A 22,940-nucleotide genomic window follows, 5' to 3' on the forward strand; every position below is an offset into this window, starting at 1 on the left:
TGGGCTTGAATCTGACCATTGGTGCTCAGGCAAAATCGGCGCTGCTTCATCATGCCGGCAAAATGTTTTGTGTTCTTAGTGAACGTTTTTTTATTTTTCTCTCCTTTGTGTTCGTCTTGCCCCAGCCGATGTCTTTGCTTTCGGACGACTGTGCGGTGCATGCATTTAATGTTGGAAAATGTCCCCGAAGTTTCTGCACAGACAACTATTTTGTAAGTAGCCGGTGTTACTTCTGCTTCTTTCCTGATTTGCTTTCCGATCAACTATGGACTCCAAATTTTGTGGATCAATTAAAAGTGCTCGAAATCCATCGATTATACTCATAGAGTTCGTGGGAGTGTGGAAGAGCTTTGATTAAGGATTTTATTTGGCCGATCACGATTATAGTTTCAAAATGTTACCGTGGTTTGTGGAATGGTAGTTCACCGCAGTTTACGGGGGGAGTAGATGAAACTACTAACTAAAGAATTATAAATCAGAATTCCGATTCCTATAGCACTTAATGAAGGTATTGTAAAGAATGTTTGTTTCTTGAAATTATATCTTGGATTCCCCACTTTCTTCCGTTAAGCTTTGCCATCAATTTTCCCCCTCTTCTAATTGAGGTTTACCAGATAAGCACTGTGGGTTTTCTCCGCTGATTAAGGTTTGCCAGATGTGGACCATCAGTTTTCTTTCTCCAGGCTGAGGGATTATCAGTCAGAATTTTATTTAATGATATTGGTAAAGTTTTACAGTCATACTCAGACTCCATGCCAACAGTGGTAGTATTTCAGCATAAATGAGAAATACTTTTACACATTAGCTACTAGGTTGTATATTTTTGGGGTTTATGCATGGTTAGGTTCATGAAATTTCCTGAAAAGTGATCATCGGAATATTAACAAGACTGCTTTCATTCCAGTCGTTTATTATTGGGTGCTAGGCAGTTGGATTCTGGTGATTTGGCTGAGAGCAGATGAGAACGTTTCAAACTTCCTCATAATACTGTTTCTGAGTAATCCAAAAGTAAGCTGCTTTGATGAGCAAGAACCAAAACTCGATAAAATAAGAGTTCGTTTTTACTGGTGAGTATTTTCCGGAAAGTGCATGTGATTCCACAGAACACTCAAATCTTTCCCATTGGCATAAAAGTAGCAAATTCAGACATATTTATTAAGACAGTGTTATCCCAAAGTAAAAAATGAGGAAAAGTGGTTTACAGTACTTTATAATTCTTGGTGCTTCAAAATAAGTTATATTTTGATGCATCATGTTAACCTTTATCTTGTGCTTGTGCTACCTAGTTTTGTGTAAAACTATAAATGCATTGTCAGAATCCTAACTAACTTTCAAAACAGTAATGAGGGAAAACACCAGAGAACAAAGACTATGGTCCTGTAATGTCTGTGACTAAATTAGGACAAATAGACTGGAAGGGTAACTTTAGATTAATTGAAACTATCAATGATAATAGATTGCAGAGGCGGACTTGCAAAGCCTTGACTAGCAATTCATATATATTCACACAATCACTCCTTAAGAGGCTTACTTTTTAAACAAACATTGCAGAAGCCAATAAGCATCAACAAACATGTGTTGACCTTAACTCTGGACAGTAGTTTGATGATCCTCATCTAGAAGCTAATTCACACTTGATGTGAGCCTTGACATTCTACCTTCTATAATTTTCCCATAAATATTACCACAACAGTAATTACACGATTGGTGTAGCCGTTTGCACTTAGTAAATAAAAATACTTAGATGCTCTTTAGATCTGACCATGGATGATAGATGATAAAAGTTTGTTCCAAGAATAAGTTAAATAGAATTGCTGTCTATCTATTTATTGATGTAATAAACATTATTCCACATTTTAATAGCAGTATTGTTTGGACTTTTATCTTTGTAGGCCTGCAGGTGTGCATCATGAGGTCTCAGAAAGGGTTTATTTAAAGATTAAATTTGCCACTTTAGTTTACTTTTATTTCAAATAAAGCCTCTGAAGATAGTGAAGGAAGGATATGAACTTGCTTAATTTGAAAGTACACATATTTTGCTAAGCTGCAAATTTCGTTTATTTGTGCGACAACATCCCCTTTCCAGTCCCCTTCCCAAGCCGAACGTGCTTGTTGGGACCTACGAGTCTCAAACAAATGAAATGCAAAAATATTTGTATTAAATTTTTCTTTACATAACATTGATAAATTTTCAGAGTGTTTATCCCATGATACTCTTATGAACAATTAAGGAATATGTGCACCAGATGCGCATCACTGCTTTGCAATTTACACTGTATGCTATGACTGGTTGATAGTATTTTGCTGGAAATATATTTTAATCAACTCCATTTGAATCATTTATGGATCCATTCAGTCCCAATTGCTCATTGCCCACCAACATTTGCAGTCTTGATTTAAAGCTTATAATTTTATGGCTTTTTATGAGTATACCGCCATCCCTTTTTAGACTTCTATTTGGCATTAGTTCATACATTTTTCTTAACTTCATATTTAAAAAACTTTGTTTTCTGCATTGCTATCTTTTCCTGGAAATCTTGAAGTTGCTTTTAACTACTGAAATTTTAGCAGGCAATTGATTTGATTCGTTTATAGCTCAGGGAACCGGTACAGGTATAATAAGCTGAATGATCTCCCTTTTGTGTTATAAACAAAAATGTGTGATCCAAGTATATTTCAGCCTGGTCCTACTTTGGAAGGAGAAATTGATGTGAACATTAATGCTATAATAAGCACTATGGTGCTTAACTAAGATGCTTTAAATGCAAGTATATGTATACTGTTTTCCCAAGAAGGTTTTTAAATGTATATTGATTAATTATTGCTTTCTATTACCATCCTGATTTATCCAGGCTTTCAAAACCATTAGCTTTTCCCTATCGCAATAATCACCAACCCTAAAATCTGAGAACTTTCTTATCTGTCAAATACACTCAGTGGCCACTTTATTAGGTACAGGAGTGGAACCAGGTGTGGGCTTCTACTGCTGTAGCCCATCCACTTTAAGATTTGACATGTTGTGCATTCAGAGATGTTCTTCTGCAAGCTAGTGTTGTAACTTGTCACCTTCCTGTCAGCTTCATCCAGTCTGATCTTTCTCCTCTCATTAATAAGGCATTTTCACTCACAGAAATGCTGCTCACTGAGTTTTTTGTTATTTTTGCACCATTCTCTGTTAACTCTAGAGACTATTGTGTGTAAAAATCCCAGAAGATTAGCAGTATCTGAGATACTTAAAGCATCCCGTCTGGCACCAGCTATCATTTCACAGTCAAAGTCACTTAGGCTGCGTCCACACTAGACCGGATAATTTTGAAAACGCCGGTTTCGCGTAAAAACGATAGGCGTCCACACCAGGCATTTTTCAAAATATCTCCGTCCACATTAGAATGGATATTTGGGCGAATCTCCTCCTACTGGGCATGCACAGGACACACAGAAAACAAGTGAAGAGGAAACGGCATACTTGGTGCGCGTTTGTCTAGTTGCAGACTAGAAAAACTTTAAAGGAATTGCTGTTGGCTCTCGTGCAGGAGGACTTAAAACTAAAAAACAACAAATGCTGGAGCGTATGGAGGCAACCATCAGGGAGCTCATGGACGGTATGACCCGGCTGACGACGAACATTGAAAAACTGACCAATTCTGTTGCATTAATAAAGCACCTTGTTAAATGTATAAAACACGTCTGCATCGGTGTTATCTTGTATTTCCATACAATGTTACATTAGGCTGTTACACATCTATTTTCAAAGAAGTACGTGCATAAATAGGTAAACCACCTTCATACAAGCAAGGACAGAAAACAGGGCAAAGTGAGTATACTTATTTATTCAGTAAGCTATGGGTCAAAGTATTTGGTGAGTACATTTCTAACTCTTCTGGCTTCAGTCTCATTGCCGTCTGTTCTGAAATTGTTAGGTTGTGTGGGGGGTTGCGTTCAAGAAAACAATGAAATGCCGTGCTGCCGCCATCTGTTCCGGCACGTCATGACAGCGTTTTAAAAAATATCCGTTTACCCCGTCCACACTGCTCTACACACTTGGCGTTTTCAAATTTACACACTCTGGAGGGCGTTTTAGAAAATCTCCATTTTCGGGGGAGGAAAACGTGGTTTCAGTGTGGACGGAGGGTCAAAACGAAGAGAAAAAGCTTCAGTTACGGATGTATCCGGTCTAGTGTGGATATAGATCACATTTCTTCCCCATTCTGATGTTTAGTCTGAACAACAATTCAACTTCTTAACCATGTCTGCAGGCTTTTATGCATTGAGTTGCTGCCACATGATTGGTTGATTAGATATTTTCATTAAGGAGCTGGGGTACCTTATAAAGTAGCTACTCAGTTTACATCCCTGTTTTCCTTTGCACTGCTCATGATTGTCAACTGTGTCAACTAACCTCCATTAACTTCCCTGCCATCAGCTATGAATCGAGTGGTAGTAAGATCTCCTTCTGAGTGAGAAGTTTATAGATTGGCGTTTAACTGTAGAACTATGAACACGAGTCTTGGCTAACATTTCAGTGCAGTATTTTTGATGATGTTCTCCTTTGGTATTTGGATAGAGGCCATATCTGCTTCCAGTGTCTCTGAGTTAAACATTCCATGGATCTGTTTTGAAGAGAAGCAGGGAATTATCATGGCAATAGATAACATAAGGGATTTGTGGCAGCATCTTTGGAGGAAAAGGAATTGTCAACTTCTTACCCAAAACAACAACAATTCCTTCCCCTGAACTGCTCAACCCGCTGAGTTCCACCGACAGATTGTTGCTCCAGACTCCAGCATCTGTAATTTCTAGATAGTCTCTAAACTATCCAGCCAAGTTGATCAACATTTATCCAGCATTAAAACAGATAACCTAGTTGTTATAATTTTTCATTTTGGGGAACCTTGCTGTGTGTGAATTGTCTATTGTATTTACATAATGATGATATTCAGAAAAGTAACTTCATTGAATGTGGGATTAGGCTTGTTATATAAAATGGGTACTTTTTCTCTCTATTTTCAAACTTCTTTCTAAGCCAGTGCCAGCTAATGTATTGTTTCATTGTTTGGCTCGTAATTAATTTTGGTCTGATTATGTTCCTGTGATTGGATTGTTAACCACTTAGATGATTGTTGTATAAATGCAGGTGTGGCAAACCTATAAAACAATAAATTCATAGTGTATGTGTATTTATAAATAGTAGGAGGATGAATGAAAAATTCTGCAATTATGATGAAATTAAATCTTGATTAACTTTTCATATTCAAGTTGGAGTTTAGCATAGAACTAAATTAGATTGGAATAGAGAGACAAGCATTAATTTGCATCTTGCTACACGTTAATAAACTAGACTTCACATATTTCTGTAGAAATAGCATAAGCTCATTGAAGTCCTGTGTGGTACACTCTCCATGCTTTCATGATATTTCAGATTGTTATTTAACACGGTTCAAAGAAGAAATAAAGGCCACATCACCTTGCAGTATTCCCTTCAAGCTGTTAACAACTTGGACTCATTGAGTAACAATTGCATTTTTTTAAAGCTTGCGTTTGCAGTTGTAGAGAGGGAATTTGAAGCGATCTGTTTTGCCTTTGGCTTGTGTTATGCGTGGTATAAATATTAAACCATAGATTTTTCAAATTACACACATCAAAGTTGCTGGTGAACGCAGCAGGCCAGGCAGCATCTATAGGAAGAGGCTGCCTGGCCTGCTGCGTTCACCAGCAACTTTGATGTGTGTTGCTTGAATTTCCAGCATCTGCAGAATTCCTGTTGTTTGATTTTTCAAATTGGCTAATTTGAATGTCATCCATAACCCATTTATTTTAAATCATTTAGTGAGAGTGTTGAAATAACACAGGCCAAAAATCTAAATGCAAGTCTCAAAAGTGGGAAAGTATTCTGCTCTTCAAGATGATTATTATCTCACCTTGTGAAAGTAAGATTCTTTAACAAAACATTTTGGCAACTTTATCATTTTTAGACTTTGCATTATTTTTATGCATTTTGGAGAATAATGAAGTCAATTCTTAATGTTTAATTATGTCATGGATTTGATCACTCCTTTATCAAAAGCATATTCAATATATGAGAAAAATACAATGAAAAATTAGTTTTAAAAACACAAATACGAGGAAATCTGCAGATGCTGGAAATTCAAGCAACACACACATAATGCTGGTGGAACACAGTGGGCCAGACAGCATCTATAAGAAGTGCAGTCGACGTTTCAGGCCGAGACCCTTCGTCAGGACTAACTGAAGGAAGAGATAGAAAGAGATTTGAAAATGGATGGGGGAGGGGGAGATCTGAAATGATGGGAGAAGATAGAAGGGGGAGGGATGAAGCTAAGAGCTAGAAAGTTGATTGGCAAAAGGGATTCAAGACTGGAGAAGGGAGAGGATCATGGGATGGGAGGCTTAGGGAGAAAGAAAGGGGGAGGGGAGCACTAGAGGAAGATGGAGAGGAGGCAAAGAGTTATTGTGAGAGGGACAGAGAGAGAGAGAGAGGAAAGGGGGGGAATAATAAATAAGGGATGGGGTACGAAGGGGAGGAGGGGCATTACAACCTGATGGCATGAACATTGAACACGCAGACTGGGAGACTGTTTTGCTGGACACCTATGCTCTGCCCGCCAGAGAAAGTAGGATCTCCCAGTGGCCACACATTTTAATTCCACGTCCCATTCCCTTTCTGATATGTCTATCCATGGCCTCCTCTGCTGTCAAGATGAAGCCACACTCAGGTTGGAGGAACAACACCTTATATTCCGTCTGGGTAGCCTCCAACCTGATGGCATGAACATTGACTTCTCTAACTTCCGTTAATGCCCCTTCTCCCCTTCTTACCCCATCCCTTATTAATTTATTTACCTTCCTACCTTTTTTTCTCTCTCTTTTTTCTGTCTCTGTCCCTCTCATAATAACTCCTTGCCTGCTCTCCATCTTCCTCTGGTACTCCCAACCTGTTTTCTTTCTCCCTAGGCCTCCCACCCATGATCCTCTCCCTTCTCCAGCCTTGTATCCCTTTTGCCAATCAACTTTCCAGCTCTTAGCTTCATCCCTCCCCCTCCTGTCTTCTCCTATCATTTTGGATCTCCCCCTCCCCCTCCCATTTTCAAATCTCTTACTATCTCTTCTTTCAATTAGTCCTGACGAAGGGTCTCAGCCCGAAACGTCAACTGTACCTCTTCCTATAGATGCTGCCTGGCCTGCGCGTTCCACCAGCATTTTGTGTGTGATGCAAAATTGGTTTGCTGAGTTGAGGAGTGGTCATTATAATTAAAGAGAGGTTCAAAAATTATTCCTACTCCTCACTGGAACAGAGAAGTTGAGCGGGATGTGGTCAATGAAAATGTTTTAAATTTGAATAAGTTTTAAGAATAAATAGTGAAAGATTGTTTCTAACCAGTGGAAACAATCTTTTAAGTTGATTATGATTATCAGTTTAACATAAACACTAAAGCTGCAAAAGGAATCATTTCCAGACAAAGCAACACTGTCAAAATTAACTGTAAAACTAGAAGCTATTACATCATTAAAATGTGAATTGGGTGCAGGGAACTGGAATTACCGTAGAATGATCCAGTTGAATGTCTAACATACGTGTCTGTTGTGCTTCATTTTCTATGTTTAATACTGATCTCCAAAGCTACATATTGTCAAATATAAAGGGTGAATTATTTAATGCGATAGCTCTACTCAAGTTTTATCACTATTTAAAATATTCCAGTTTTCCATTCCCAAAGGAAGAACATTTATAGGGCTATGCACAGCACTGGCATTAATTTACTGATCCTTTTTTTTAATCACTACTGCTTTTAATCCCCTATTCGCATACTCATTATTTTTGACTTGGTTTGGAAAATTAAATAGCAAAGTTATTACCTTTTTCTTTCAGTACTTCATTCTATTTTTTTGAAATGTGGAGATCATTAGCTTACTAGGAGATTATGGACCGTCAGATTTTGGTGACTTTTTGGTAGACTTCACTCATTCCCTTTGCAGATCTTCGTGTAGTTAATGCCACATCATCCGCATACACGAGTGTAATCCTTTAGAAGAGCCCTGTAGAGAGTCCAGGCTAGGACTGTTCCCTGCAGGGGGCTGATATTTAGATCCTTGGCTGCCTGGTTTTTCTGAACTGTAGAATTGTAGAACTGAGTGACACAGTAGCGTAGTGGTTAACATAACTCTATACAGTACCAGAGACCAGGGGTCAATTTCTGACGCTGCCTTTAAGGCGTTTGTGCCTTCTACCAGTGACCACATGGGATACCTTTGAATGCTCCAGTTTCCTCCCACAGTCCAAAGAACATACTGGTTGTTAGGTTAATTGGTCATTGTAAATTTCTCCATGATTGGGCAAAATCAGGGGATTGCTAGGCAGTGTGGTTCGAAGGCTTGTAGGGACTATTCCATGCAGTATCTCAATAAATAAATATTTAAAAAACCCAGAAAATACAAAGTAGCTCTGCATACTTGAGAAGGCAGTGTTTTCCAAAAAGCTCTGCATATTTCAGAAGGATCAATAAATGCAACACAGGTCATGTGCAACAAAGTCATGCTGGAAGCAAGACTCTGTTTTCATGATAAAATTATACACATGGCCCACAGCAATTCTGCTGCTGTTCAAGATGTGATGTCTTGGCAATAAGGGGTTTTTTTTGAACATTAGTTCCTCCATTGTTTGCAAGGTAATTATATCAGCCTGTAGCTCTTGCAATCACTGGCTGATTTCTATTATTAAGCTGAGGTTAGAGTTATTCAAGTGCTAGGTGACTTGGGCAATATGGTTATACATGCAAACAGAACTGATGTGTATTTTAAAGTAATTGTTCAAAGTCTAAATGGTCACCTTGGCACAGAAGACATCTCATTCCAGGCAGCAAACAGGATTGAAAGAAGAATATATAAATTAGTGAATTGTGCAAAAGAGCCCAAGGCAGTGCTGCAGGAGGTGGACAGCAGTTGTTTGACATGCTGAGGACAGTATTTTGGGATAAGAGAGCCTGTGATGACAGATAAATTGGCATTGTGTGGTAGGCATGATAACATCCTTCCCAGAAAGTATAGTCCTTTCAGAATGAAGAACCAGGAGTGAAGGTAATTGTGAATAGTGATCTATCAGAACTATTGGCTCATGTGTTGGAAAGTAGGACAGGTGTACAAACCTGTATGTGAAACAGAATAGGTCCAGTCTATCATGGCAGAAAGAATCCTTAAAGGAAGAAACATTTCACAACGTATATAAGTGCCAGACAAATAGAAATGTTGAATATAATCAATATGCTTGTAACTGTGTGATGGCACTTATAGGGACAATAGAATGGTAGAATTCTGAATGAAAGCTAAGGAAATTCTCTGGAGTTGGATGCACTAAAGAATTGAATGTTATGTAATTCACTTTTAGGATATTATTTGCAGATTGGAGTGTTACTTTGCAACCCTGATAGCTGAAAACAAAATAACTTACTCCACCTAATTGGCTAACTAATTTTGAGTGCTCATGATGTGCAGTATCTTGATAAAGTATTTAGGCCCCCAACCCTCTGTTCACATAAATGAGTGTTACAACTAGGGAATTGACCACATGTACCACTAAACATGGCATATCCTTGCCTGTAAAGACTTTGCAGAGGTACCTCCATTCCTACTGTAAAGTATGGTGGAAGCAGCATCATGCTATGGGGATGCTTTTCAGCAGCAGGGATTAGAAATCTGGTTAAGATTAATGGAAATATGAATGCTGATAAATACAGAGATATCCTGGATAAAAACTTGCTAGCCTTTGACAGAGAGCTTAAACTGGGGAGAAGGTTTATCTTCCAGTTGGACAATGACCCAAAGCACACTGCCAAAGCACTCATGAGTGGATTCAAATGAAGAAAATTGAAAATTTTAAGGAATATAAAAGTGGATAAGTCTCTGGGTCCGGACAGGATATTCCCTAGGACCCTGAGAGAAGTTAGTATGGAAATAGCAGGGACTCTGACAGAAATATTTCAAATGTTATTAGAAACAGGGATGGTGCCGGAGGATTGGCGTATTGTTCCTGTTGTTCCATTGTTTAAAAAGGATTCTAAGAGTAAACCTAGCAATTATCGGCCTGAGTTTGATGTCAGTGGTGGGTAAATTGATGGAAAGTATTCTTAGAGATGGTATATATATTTATCTGGATAGACAGGGTCTGATTAGGAACAGTCAACATGGATTTGTGCGTGGAAGGTCATGTTTGACAAATCTTATTGAATTTTTTGATAAGGTTACTAGGAAAGTCGACGAGGGTAAAGCGGTGGATGTTGTCTATATGGACTTCAGTAAGGCCTTTGACGAGGTTCCACATGGAAGGTTAGTTAGGAAGGTTCAATCGTTAGGCATTAATATCAACGAAGTAAAATGGATTCAGCAGTGGCTGGATGGGAGACGCCAGAGAGTAGTGGTGGATAACTGTGTGTCAGATTGGAGGACGGTGACTAGTGGTGTACCTCAAGGAACTGTACTGGGTCCAATGCTGTTTGTCATATACATTAATGATCTGGATGATGGGGTGGTAAATTGGATTAGTAAGTATGCAGATGATACTAAGATAGGTGGAGTTGTGGATAATGAAGTAGGTTTTCAAAGCTTACAGAGAGATTTAGGCCAGTTAGAAGAGTGGGCTGAAAGAAAGTAGATGAAGTTTAATGCTGATAAACGTGAGGTGCTACATTTTGGTAGGACTAATCAAAATAAGACATACATGGTAAATGGTAGGGCATTGAAGAATGCAGTAGAACAGAGGGATCTAGGAATAATGGTGCATAGTTCCCTGAAGGTGGAATCTCATGTGGATAGGGTGGTGAAGAAAGCTTTCGGTATGCTGGCCTTTATAAATCAGAGCATTGAGTATAGGAGTTGGGATGTAATTTTGAAATTGTATAGGGCATTGGTAAGGCCAAACTTGGAGTATTGTGTACAGTTCTGGTCACCAAATTATAGGAAGGATGTCAATAAAATTGAGAGAGTACAGAGGAGATTTACTAGAATGTTGCCTGGATTTCATCTTCTAAGTTACAGAGAAAGGTTGAACAAGTTGGGTCTTTATTCTTTGGAGTGTAGAAAGTTGAGGGGGGACTTGATAGAGGTATTTAAAATTATGGGGGGGGATAGATAGAATTGACGTGGATAGGCTTCTTCCATTGAGAGCGGGGGAGATTCAAACAAGAGGACATGAGTTGAGAGTTAAAGGGAAAAGGTTTAGGGGTAACATGAGGGGGAACTTCTTTAGTCAGAGAGTGGTAGCTGTGTGGAACGAGCTTCCAGCAGAAGTGGTTGAGGCAGGTTCGATGTTGTCATTTGAAGTTAAATTGGATAGGTATATGGACAGGAAAGGAATGAAGGGTTATGGGCTGAGTGCAGGTCGGTGGGACTAGGTGAGAGTAAGAGCTCGGCATGGACTAGAAGGGCTGAGATGGCCTGTTTCCGTGCTGTAATTGTTACATGGTTATATATTTATGTCCTTGAGTGGCCCAGTCAGAATTCTGACCTTAACCTGATCAGACATCTTTGGCAAGACTTTTAAGATTGCTTCCACTTCCACTCCCCAACTAACCTGGCACAGCTTGAGCAATTTTGCAAGGAGGAATAGGCATATCTTGCTCTATCACATTGTGCAAAGCTAATAGAGGCTTATCCAAAAAGACTTCTGCTGTAATAGCTGTGAGAGGTGGTTCAGCTACCTACTGAGCAAAGCGTGGATATATACTTTTGAACTGCTGACATTTTAGTTTTTGAATTTTTAGCTTTTCATGCTTTACTATTTCCTGTATTTGGGGGGTTCTACTGTGAAAAATAAAAATACAAATAAAAATTCACAGTTACATTAATAAAAATCCCTCATAATACTAATTTATGTGAACAAAGGATTGGGGGCTGAATACTTTTTCAAGGCACTATATATGCAAGCCACATGCAAAGACATAAGATCTTGCAGTCTCTGAGGGCAGCACTTTAAGTACTTGTACACTTAGTAATAAAGCCAAAGCCATTAAGAAACTTGGGATATTTGAACACGGTCCTTTGGCAGCACAATCAAACTCAATGTACAATTGTTCATGTGTTTCTTTTAAACTCCAGCCTTTGAAAATTAGGTATTTTTATCAGCGATCCTAGCATCAGGAATTGGCACCTCTTGGAAGCAGTGGAATAGGAGGGGTTACAAATAAATTTAGAAGTATATTTCACTATTGTTGCAATTGACAAGTTAGAAGTCTAATCCTCTATTGGTCTCAAGTAATCTTTGATACTGGCTAAGTGATTGAGTTGAATGATGTTAACTGCTGGACTCCTGAAATTTCTTTTGATTTTTATGTCCAATAGCTAAAACTCCGTAATAAGAACATCAGTATGAGTGCACAAGTTGTGGATTCCTGATATCTGTGTTGTTTATGTACATTTGTAATTGATGACTGGTGCCAGTAGCAAAGTACGTGGAGCACAGATCATACTGCAGTGCAGGAACATGCCCTTTCACTCGCCATGTCTGCATTTACCATGATGCTGATCTAAATTAATCCCATCTGTCTGCACATGGTCTGTATCCCACTATTTCCTGATTGTTGTCTTACTAAATGTCTCCTAAATGCCACTATCATATTTGCTTCTGCTATTTCCCCAGTGAAAAGGATTCCAACCACCTGCTCTACTATGCCCCATAATTTATTATACTTCTATCAAGTCACACTTCATCCTCCAATACTCCAGCAGTTTGTCCAACCTCTTTTTATAGATAATACATTCTATAGCAGGCCACATCCTTGTAAATGTCTTCCACACACTCTCCAAAGCCTCCACATCCTTCCTTTTGTGAGGCAATTATAACTGCACTCAATGATCCAAATGTAACTTAACAAAGCTTTAGCCAGTTGTAACATGGCTTAATTTAACTATTTTTATACTCTGAATGCTGACTAACAGAGGCCAGCATGCTCTATGCCATTTTTACAACCCATCCCCCCATTCATTTGTGTAGCCATTTTCAGGAGTCAATGGATTTGCACCCCAAGATCCTTCTGTGTGCCCTTTGCTGTAATAGTCACATGAGTTGCAGCTACGTTCAGTTCCTGATTATTTCAAGCCACTGCAGATTTAAAGTATTTCTTACTTCATAAAAATTAATGCTATATTAAGGGACTCTGAATAATGTTTGCTCCCACTGACAGTCATCTGCTCAGCCTTTCTTCCTCTCATTATTCTTAATTACCACACAGCCATTATTTTGTTTGATAATTTTATTTCCTCAGCCATTAAGTTAATGACCTTTGCTGGAGTGCTATTGGTTTGATACTTCAGCACCCACCCCTCCCCCCAACAGCATACCTCACCCATTCTTTTGGTGTAAACCTGGTCATTAACAATAAAGCTGTTATTAAACTAATGATGTCTGAGCAAAGTTCTTTAGTAGTATAATCAAATTGGGCTTGTGTTAATGGTTCTTGTCAGATTTCTTTACTTAATTACACATGTTCTTCAGCAGTCAAATCCAGTTCAATAAAGAAGGATGAAGCTGAAGGTGATATAATCGTAGATTAAAAATCATAAAGCCCAGCCTCTGCAGATCAGTATTCACTGAGCTGTATTCAATCCAGCACTCCAGCATTGGAACAGTAGAGCAGGAATCAAAAGGAGTTGTGCGCTGTACTCTTTGTGAGTAAAAAGGAGTCGTGCGCTGTACTCTTTGTGAGTAAAAAGGAGTCGTGCGCTGTACTCTTTGTGAGTAAAAAGGAGTCGTGCGCTGTACTCTTTGTGAGTAAAAAGGAGTTGTACACTGTACTCTCTGTGAGTGTTGTTTCTAGATCTGATCACTGGAGCTAATTCAGATCTGAGCAGCGAAGGTGATCCCTAGCATAAGGGTAGATTAAAAGGGGGAAAAAAGGAGATTTTAAGCAAACCATAATGAGAATCAACGTAAAATCATGTAGTGTAATAATACAAAGATAATTGTGTGAAATTTCTCCTAGTAAAATGTGCCTTAGGCTATGGGTTCATTCCCATAAAAGGCAATTTAAAGACTGATATCAGGAAGTTCATAATGACAGGAACACATGGAATAAATTACTGGGTGGGATAGTGAAGTAGAAAACGCCGAAAGTCTGGACATTACAAGCACCTACGGCAGGATGCTGTTCATTGACTACAGCTCAGTGTTTATCATCATCATCATTCCTACAGCCCTGATTGAAAAGCTACAGAACCTGGGCCTCTGTACCTCTCTCTGGAACTGGATCCTCAACTTCCTAACTAGAAGACTGCAGTATGTACAATAATACCCTGGCACTCAACATCAGTAAGGCAAAAGAGCTGATTGTGGACCTCAGAAAGGGTAAAACAAGGAAACACAAACCAATCCTCATCAAGGGTACAGAAGTAGAGAGAATGAGCAATTTCAAGTTCCTGAGAGTCAATATCTCTGAGGACCTAAGCTAGTCCCAACATGTTGTTGCAGCTATATTTCATCAGTAGTTTGAGGAGATTGGTTTGTCACCTAAAACACGTGAAAATTTCTACAGATGTACCAGGGAGAGCATTCTGACTGACTGCCTCACTGTCTGGTCTGGAGGGGAGGGGTGCTAGTGCACAGGATTGCAGTAAGCTGCAAAGTGTTGTAAAATTAGCTCCATTGTGGGTACTAGCCTCCATAGTATCCAAGACATCTTCAAGGAGCGGTGCCTCAAAAAAGCGGCTTCCATCATCATGGACCCCCACCACCCAGGACATAGAAACATAGAAAACATAGAAAATAGGTGCAATATCCTTCTTTAAGTTCAGAACCCTTGTTTCTGAATTAACTATAACATGCCCTCTTCTCATTGTTACTATCAGGAAGGAAATACAGAGTCTGAAGGCACATATGCAGTGATGCAGGAACAGCTTCTTCCCCTCTGCCATCTGATTTCTAAATGAACATTGAAAATATACCACCTAGCTGCTTCTTTTCAATTTCCACAAACAGTGTATTTTTGACTACTTAAGTATTTAATATATACAGTATATATACTTAATGTAATTCAGTTTTTCTCAATATTTATCATGTATTGCATTGTATTGCTGCTGCAAAGTTAACAAATTTCACGACATATGCCAGTGATATTAAACTTGATTTTGTTGCTGATTCATCAGTGGATGCTGTGCAGCGAGTAGGGAGCAGCCCCAAAATTGCTATGCAGTCTCTATTCCTCATCTGCTAGTATATGGCAGAGGTTGAAAATGGAAATTTATTTTCTATGTTCTGTTATTTACATAGAAGGGCTCTTAATTGGGAGGCCGTTAAAAAGATCCATATCAGAATCAGGTTAATTATCAATGGCATAGAAACATAGAAAATAGGTGCAGGAGTAGGCCATTCGGCCCTTCGAGCCTGCACCGCCATTTATTATGATCATAGCTGATCATCCACCTCAGAACCCCACCCCAGCCTTCCCTCCATACCCCCGACCCCCGTAGCCACAAGGGCCATATCTAACTCCCTCTTAAATATAGCCAATGAACTGGCCTCAACTGTTTCCTGTGGCAGAGAATTCCACAGATTCACCACTCTCTGTGTGAAGAAGTTTTTCCTAATCTCTGCCATGAATGTGATGTGAAATTTGTTAACTTAGCAGCAGCAGTTCAATGGAATACATAATCTAGCAGAGAAAAAAAATATATAAACAAGTAAATCAATTACATCTATTGCATAGATTAAAAATATGTGCAAAAAGAAAAATACTGTATTTTTTTAAAAAAGTGAGGTAATGTCAAAAGATTCAATAGCCATTTAGGAATCAGATGGCAGAGGGGAAGAAGCTGTTCCTGAATCGCTGAGTGTGTGCCTTCAGGCTTCTGTATCTCCTACCTGATGGTAACAGTGAGCAAAGGGCATTGCCTGGGTGCTGAAGGTCCTTAATAATGGACACTACCTTTCTGAGGCACCGCTCCCTGAAGATGTCCTGGGTACTTTCATAAGTCGAGGGATAGAGTTTAAGAGTCGCGATGTAATGATGCAGCTCTATAAAACTCTGGTTAGGCCACACTTGGAGTACTGTGTCCAGTTCTGGTCACCTCACTATAGGAAGGATGTGGAAGCATTGGAAAGGGTACAGAGGAGATTTACCAGGATGCTGCCTGGTTTAGAGAGTATGCATTATGATCAGAGACTAAGGGAGCTAGGGCTTTACTCTTTGGAGAGAAGGAGGATGAGAGGAGACATGATAGAGGTGTACAAGATAATAAGAGGAATAGATAGAGTGGATAGCCAGTGCCTCTTCCCCAGGGCACCACTGCTCAATACAAGAGGACATGGCTTTAAGGTAAGGGGTGGGAAGTTCAAGGGGGATATTAGAGGAAGGTTTTTTACTCAGAGAGTGGTTGGTGCATGGAATGCACTGCCTGAGTCAGTGGTGGAGGCAAATACACTAGTGAAGTTTAAGAGACTACTAGACAGGTATATGGAGGAATTTAAGGTGGGGGCTTATATGGGAGGCAGGGTTTGAGGGTCGGCACAACATTGTGGGCTGAAGGGCCTGTACTGTGCTGTACTATGTTCTATGTACTTTGTAGGCTAGCACCCAAGATGGAGCTGACTAGATTTACAATCTTCTGCAGCTTCTTTTGGTCCTGTGCAGTAGCCCCTCCATACCAGACAGTGATGCAGCCTGTCAGAATGCTCTCCACGGTACAACTATAGAAGCTTTTGAGTGTTTTTTGGTTTGGTTTATTAAACTTAATACATTTTGTAATTAAACCTTAACCTCATTCAAAATTTCATTTTGGTTACTCACACTTTGTTATTGATCATTAAAATTATGAACAGGCGCAAGTGTTTCTGGTTTCCTGCCAAAATGGAAGTTAATGGCCATTCCCTCTGTTTCCAACACATGTATTGGCATATGTGTGTAGAGAATATTTTAAAGAAATGCCTCAGTTACATTTAAAAACGCAAACACGAGGAATTCTGCAGATGCTGGAAATTCAAGCAACACACATCAAAGTTGCTGGTGAACGCAGCAGGCCAGGCAGCATCTCTAGGAAGAGGTACAGTCGACGTTTCGGGCTGAGACCCTTCGTCAGGACTAACTGAAGGAAGAGCTAGTATCTCCCCCTCCCCCTCCCACTTTCAAATCTCTTACTAGCTCTTCCTTCAGTTAGTCCTGACGAAGGGTCTCGGCCCGAAACGTCGACTGTACCTCTTCCTAGAGATGCTGCCTGGCCTGCTGCGTTCACCAGCAACTTTGATGTGTGTTGCCTCAGTTACATGTTCAGTTTCATTAGATGTCAGTTTAACATTTTAATTAGTGTCATCAGCAATGAACTATGACTTTTCCAATATTTATACTAAGTTATTGACAGTGAAGTGGGCAAATAAAGATGAAGCCAAACTGGAAATGTAACAAGAATCAATAGAAATACACAAAACTTACCAATAGAGTTGGATCAAAATATGCAAGCTGGCAATATAATTGCAGATGTTATTTTGTACAAATCTGTGTGATGCATAAAGAAAGGATAAACAGCAAGCTTATTCCATGAATGCTATTAGACCAGATCAGCATGATGTTATGAGTCAGAAATTGGACAATATTGCATGATGAAAACTAATTTTGTGGACTACCATTCCATTTCCAAAGTATGATTAAAACACTTCCAATGCAATATTGGGTCTGTGTGTTTCAAACATTTCTTAATAACCTTTTAAAACATAAAGATGTGTATGAGGTAGGTCTTACCCCTTCCTCCTTACCCACCTAAGTTCTTCCCAAAAAGAAGATGATAATGAGCATATCAAGAACTGGGTCTGCTCTGCATGAAGTGGCTTCTGTGGCCAAAAAAAAAGTGGCAACAAAAGATGGGGATTTTTTTCCATGTAATTTAATTCTCTCCCAAGGTACTAGGACCTAATTCCCACCTCTCTGCTTCTCACATCAACTTCCCATTATATCCTCACCAAATCCACTTTACTCACCATCTCCACTCACCAACATGATTTGGCATTGGTTCTGCCATGAAGGAAAGGAGACAGTTCTCTAAAGAATATCAACAATCTTCACTAAATAGAAGTGAGGGAGAAGGTTGAGGTCCTGCTTCAAGCTGGTCCATTGGAGCAGAATTAGACCATTTGGCCCATTGAGTTTGCTACCCTATTCCATCATGGTTGATTTATTATCCCTCTCAACCTCATTCTTCTGCCTTCTCCCTGTAAACTTTGATGCCCTAATGGCCAATCAAGAACCTATGAAACTCGATTTTAAATATACCCAATGACCTTGCCCCCACAGCTGACTGTGGCAATGAGTTCCTCAGATTCACCTCCCTCTGGCCAAAGACATTCCTTTTGGTCTTTTGTGTAGGCATTGTAATTCTCATATCAAATCTTCGAAGTAGAACCAAAAAAATGTTAACCTTGAAGGAGTAAATTGTCTTGACAGTAAAATGTAGCAACCAATAAAGCTAGTACTGTAGTATGTTAAATGGCATAACTAAAATACTAGAATACATTAGGATGATGTTTAGCATGATAATCCCTGGTCTGATAGGTGTGCACTGTATATTCACAAACTACTAGGAATGTTACTTATACTTTAGAAGCAGAACAGTTACGGACTTTGTAATTTCAGATTGAATGCAAACACATGAAGTATGATCATATGGATTTAATCTCTTCTGGAATAATGACAAATACTATTTGTAGAATATTTGAAGAATTTATTGGATGATGCTTTTTGGATAGAGGATAGGATCTTAATCTAGACAAATGAACAATTATGGGCCAAATGTCCTTATTTGTTTCAAATTCTATGTACCTGGTTTTCTTTTTAAAATCACAGTGCAGGTATTTTATATTTAATACAGAGTGGTCAGGTTTGATCGTTAAAATAGGTACTAAAATTTAATCACATTGAGGAATTGCTGTAGCACAAATTCATCACAGCACAATAGCATGTAATTCGTTCAATTAAATTTGAACCATCTCTGTGTATGAGCACTTGTGCCAGTCCCAGTTCTCTGCCTTCTCCCCACAGCTCTACAAATTCTTTCGTCTTGGATACTTAACTTAAGCCCCTTTGAAGGCTTCAGTGGAATCTGACTTCACTACCACCCCTGTAGCTTGACAACTGCTTGAGAATTCCCACTTCAGAGAGGAGGTCAGGGATCAAAACTGGAAGGACTTTTAAAAAAAACACTTCTAAAGCTTTACTGTTTGATGAATGTGAGTTGGATAAGATTTTTATTGCAAATGTGTAAAAACAATTAAACTGAGTATTCGAAGTTCATAGAGCATTATGTAATTTCCAGGGCTGTTATTCTGCTCTGCATGCTGAACTTGTCTTTTGCCTGTTCCGACTAGTTTCTTACAAATTTGTGAGGATCAACACCCAAGTTCATTGACCAGCTGCCATTACATAGTGGGTGGTAACCAGAGCAGGTCAAAGGCTAGGAATCCTGTGGCGTGTATCTCACCTCCTGACTCCCCAAAGCCCGTCTGCCCATTCACAAGGGTCAGGTCAGGAGTGTAATGGAATACTCACCACTCGCCTGGATGAGTGCAGCTCCATCAACACTCAAGAAGCTCGACACCATCCAGTACAAGGCAGCCCACTTGATTGGTACCCCTTCCACAAGCATCCAATCCCCCCACCATCAATGAACAGTTGCAGCAGTGTGTACTATCTACAAGATGCACTGCAGCAACGCACCAAAGTTCCTAAGGCAGCACTTTCTAGACCCGCAACCACTACCATCTAGAAGAATGAGAACAACAGAGACCTGGGAACACCACCACTTGGAAATCCCTCTCCATGTCACTCACCATCCTGACTTGGAAACATATCGCTGTTCCTTCATTGTCACTGGGTCAAAATCGTGGAATTCCCTTCCTAACAGTACTGTGGGTGTATCTGTACCTCAGGGACTACAGCGGTTCAAGAACACAGTGCATCACCACCTTCACAAGGGCAACTAGGGATGGGCAATAAATGCTGGCTTAGCTGGCGATGCCCACATCCTGTAAATGAATAAATTTTTTAAAATTAATTTTAAAAAATCTGCTGCGGGGCTCTGGAAATCATGAAGATAGAAATCGGGGGGAATTGAGAATTTTTAACTGGTAAAAATTATTTTGTTTTAAACTGTTTCTTCAATGGTTCCAGTTAGTACATGCTTCTGAAACATTAGTGCATTCAATCTAACCCAAAGGTGTTGAATTATTAAGATTAGGATTTAGTGGACCAACTGCTGAGAATTTGGGCAGCTGACCTTGTCCTGAGTGGGAGTGGGTGCAATGTTGTGACAAAGACCCGTAAGATTAGTTGAGTGTCCTATTTTTGACTTCTTACTGCACATGGGTTTGGGTGCTAAGTGTAGTAAATTGGTATTTATCAAGCTGTTGCCCAAAAGGGCAAAGGTGGCATTTCAGTGCAATATTGAAAGAAGTTATTGTCAGAAGAGCTATCATTAAGTCATATAACCAAAGTGCTCTATATAAGGAGTGTTAAAGATGCTTTGTATTACTTAAGAAATAATTAATCATTTGAAATGTCAAAGAACTGTGTGCCTGTTTCTTTATACTGGAATGCAAAATATTTTAAGGTCGGGTTACAAAAGACTTTTAAGTGCGTGGTTTATGAAGAGATGAAAAAATTGAGCAAGAAATAATGGAAGAGAAGATTTTTTGTGAATATTTTGACTTTCTTTGATTGTACTTTAGTTATCAATCTCTCAGACAGATCTGCACTCCTTGTAACCATTCAAATGTCATCATTTGTAAGTTTAAAGTGCCCATTGGAGATATTCACGTTTGTGTGCGTGTATTTTCAGACTGCCTTCGGAGTATTCACTTTTGTGTGTTGAATTATATCTGCTGAATGGGCACATTATCTCTATTGCATTATTGTTCTTTGTGCATTGTCTGCCATCATCTAATTTTTTTCCACAGCTGTTTCTAACAGTAAAATGAGAGTACACTTGGGTGCAGCGTCCTCTCTGGGTCAAGGTGTAATTGTATGTCCTTTGCCTCTTTTTGTGCGACTGCAGGACACTACTGAATATTGAGAACATCAAGTGCTGCAGGTCTGTCCCCCTGGCGAGTTGCTCGATGGTAGTGCACCATGTTGCTGGTGGCTACAGCCACCCAAGGGGGAAAGTGTCAGAGGTGATGCATGGAGGTAGTGCCTGGTCCAACAAACGGTGCAAAGGATAATCTTGACTGTTTTTCTTGTGATGACAAGACCCTGGTGGACATTGGTAATTTAGAATACTGCAAGTCCGGTTCATTGGTTCATTGGCTCATTGGCGAGACCTGTGGCAGAGGAACTACATGGGCTCGGTTGTTGCACGAAACAGGCCCTCATGCCATGGGATCGCCTGAAGCAGCTGCCCAGGGAAGAGGCTACAGAACCAGAGTGGGAGAGGGCTGGAGCTTGTGATGGGTTGAGGGCTGATCCCTTCCACTGGTGCTGCTTTCCACTGTTTGTTTGGTGGAAGATGAGGTGGACTGCATTCATCTGTAGCTGTACTGGCACGTGAAGAGCATTGCTGCACCGTCTATCTACAGTTCATGATACTCAGGCACTTGGGCTATATATATATATATTCTTCTGTTTTTCTGCTATCATGACTATATGTGCTATGTGTGACCGTTGGTATTGTGTTCTGCACCGTGATCTGGAAGAATACTGTTTCACTTGGCTGTATTCAATATACGGTTGAAGACAATCAAACTTGAACTACTTCCTTGATGTTGTAATTCTGAATCCAGTCAAAGTCTTTTTGAAGCCAAATTTGAATCTCACCTCTGGTTTGTCAATGGTTCTGCTGCAGATTTTAAAAAATGAGAATCAGAATCAGAATCAGGCTTATTATCACCAGCATGTGACGTGAAATTTGTTAACTTAGTAGCAGCAGTTCAATGCTATACATATACAGAAGGAGAATAAATAAATAAATAAATTTTATTCAGTGTACTTTATACAGTATACATTTACTGAATAAATTAAATATTGTGCAAGAAACAGAAATACTATATATTTTAAAAAGTGAGGTAGTGTCCAAGGGTTCAATGTCCATTCAGGAATCAAATAGCAGAGGAGAAGAGGCTGTTCCTGGATCACCGAGTGTGTGCCTTCAGGCTTCTGTACCTCCTGCCTGATAGTAACAGTGAGAAAAGGGCATACCCTGGGTGCTGGAAGTCCTTAATAATGGATGCTGCCTTTCTGAAACACCACTCCTTGAAGATATCCTGGGTACTTTGTAGGCTAGTACCCAAGTTGGAGCTGACTAAATTTATAACCGTCTGCAGCTTCTTTTGGTCCTTAGGATACCCTTAGGATCTCCACTTAGGATCCCCCTGTATGATTCAGTTATTGCCCATTTCAGTATTTCAAATGTATCATCGTGTTCCAGAATTTCTCTTCATATCACCTTGTCATTAATATTGATATTAAATACACAATGGAGGCAACACAGTTGACTTTTCTGTTGACTGTAAGTTTTCCACAATTTATTTCCATATAAAGTGCATGGATTTTTAAGTGTTTTGTTGTTAGCTCTTTATTATTAGTATAACTTTCCAAATGATGATCTCCTGATGTTGTTGATTTTGATGTCAAGGAGTGATTCTCAGTGAGGGTTGACCCAGGGTATGTGAAATCTAGCACAGCCTTGAACATAGCCATGTATGTTTTGGCAGGTGATTCTGTGTCCTTATTCTTAATGTGTATATCCTTCAAACCTATTGGGCTATTTATTGAATATCCAGAAGCTTTTTGATGAAAGTTTGTATTATGATCCCCAAAAGCTGTGTTATCTGTATAAAAGAATCCTTTGACAGTGAAACTTTCATGTGGCCATGAGGCAAATTAGATTGTATAACCTCCTACCTGACCAAATATTATCACACCTTCCAAAGTTCAGTGGAAAAAAAAGCAAACCAATATTAC

The 22,940-nt window shown here is 39.4% G+C and overlaps 1 protein-coding gene across 1 annotated transcript in view; it reads left to right on the forward strand.

Annotated features, from left to right (window-relative positions):
• LOC134342776 (peroxidasin homolog) overlaps nt 1-22,940 on the forward strand; it is a 275,630-nt gene continuing 252,690 nt past the window's right edge. Inside the window, exon 1 of the mRNA XM_063041342.1 lies at nt 1-212. Coding sequence (XP_062897412.1) covers nt 52-212 — 161 coding nt within the window. The 5' untranslated portion in view covers nt 1-51. The remainder of the gene's footprint in view (nt 213-22,940) is intronic.

This window comes from Mobula hypostoma, chromosome 2, assembly GCF_963921235.1.
Source record: "Mobula hypostoma chromosome 2, sMobHyp1.1, whole genome shotgun sequence".
Classification (NCBI taxonomy): Eukaryota; Metazoa; Chordata; class Chondrichthyes; order Myliobatiformes; family Myliobatidae; genus Mobula; species Mobula hypostoma.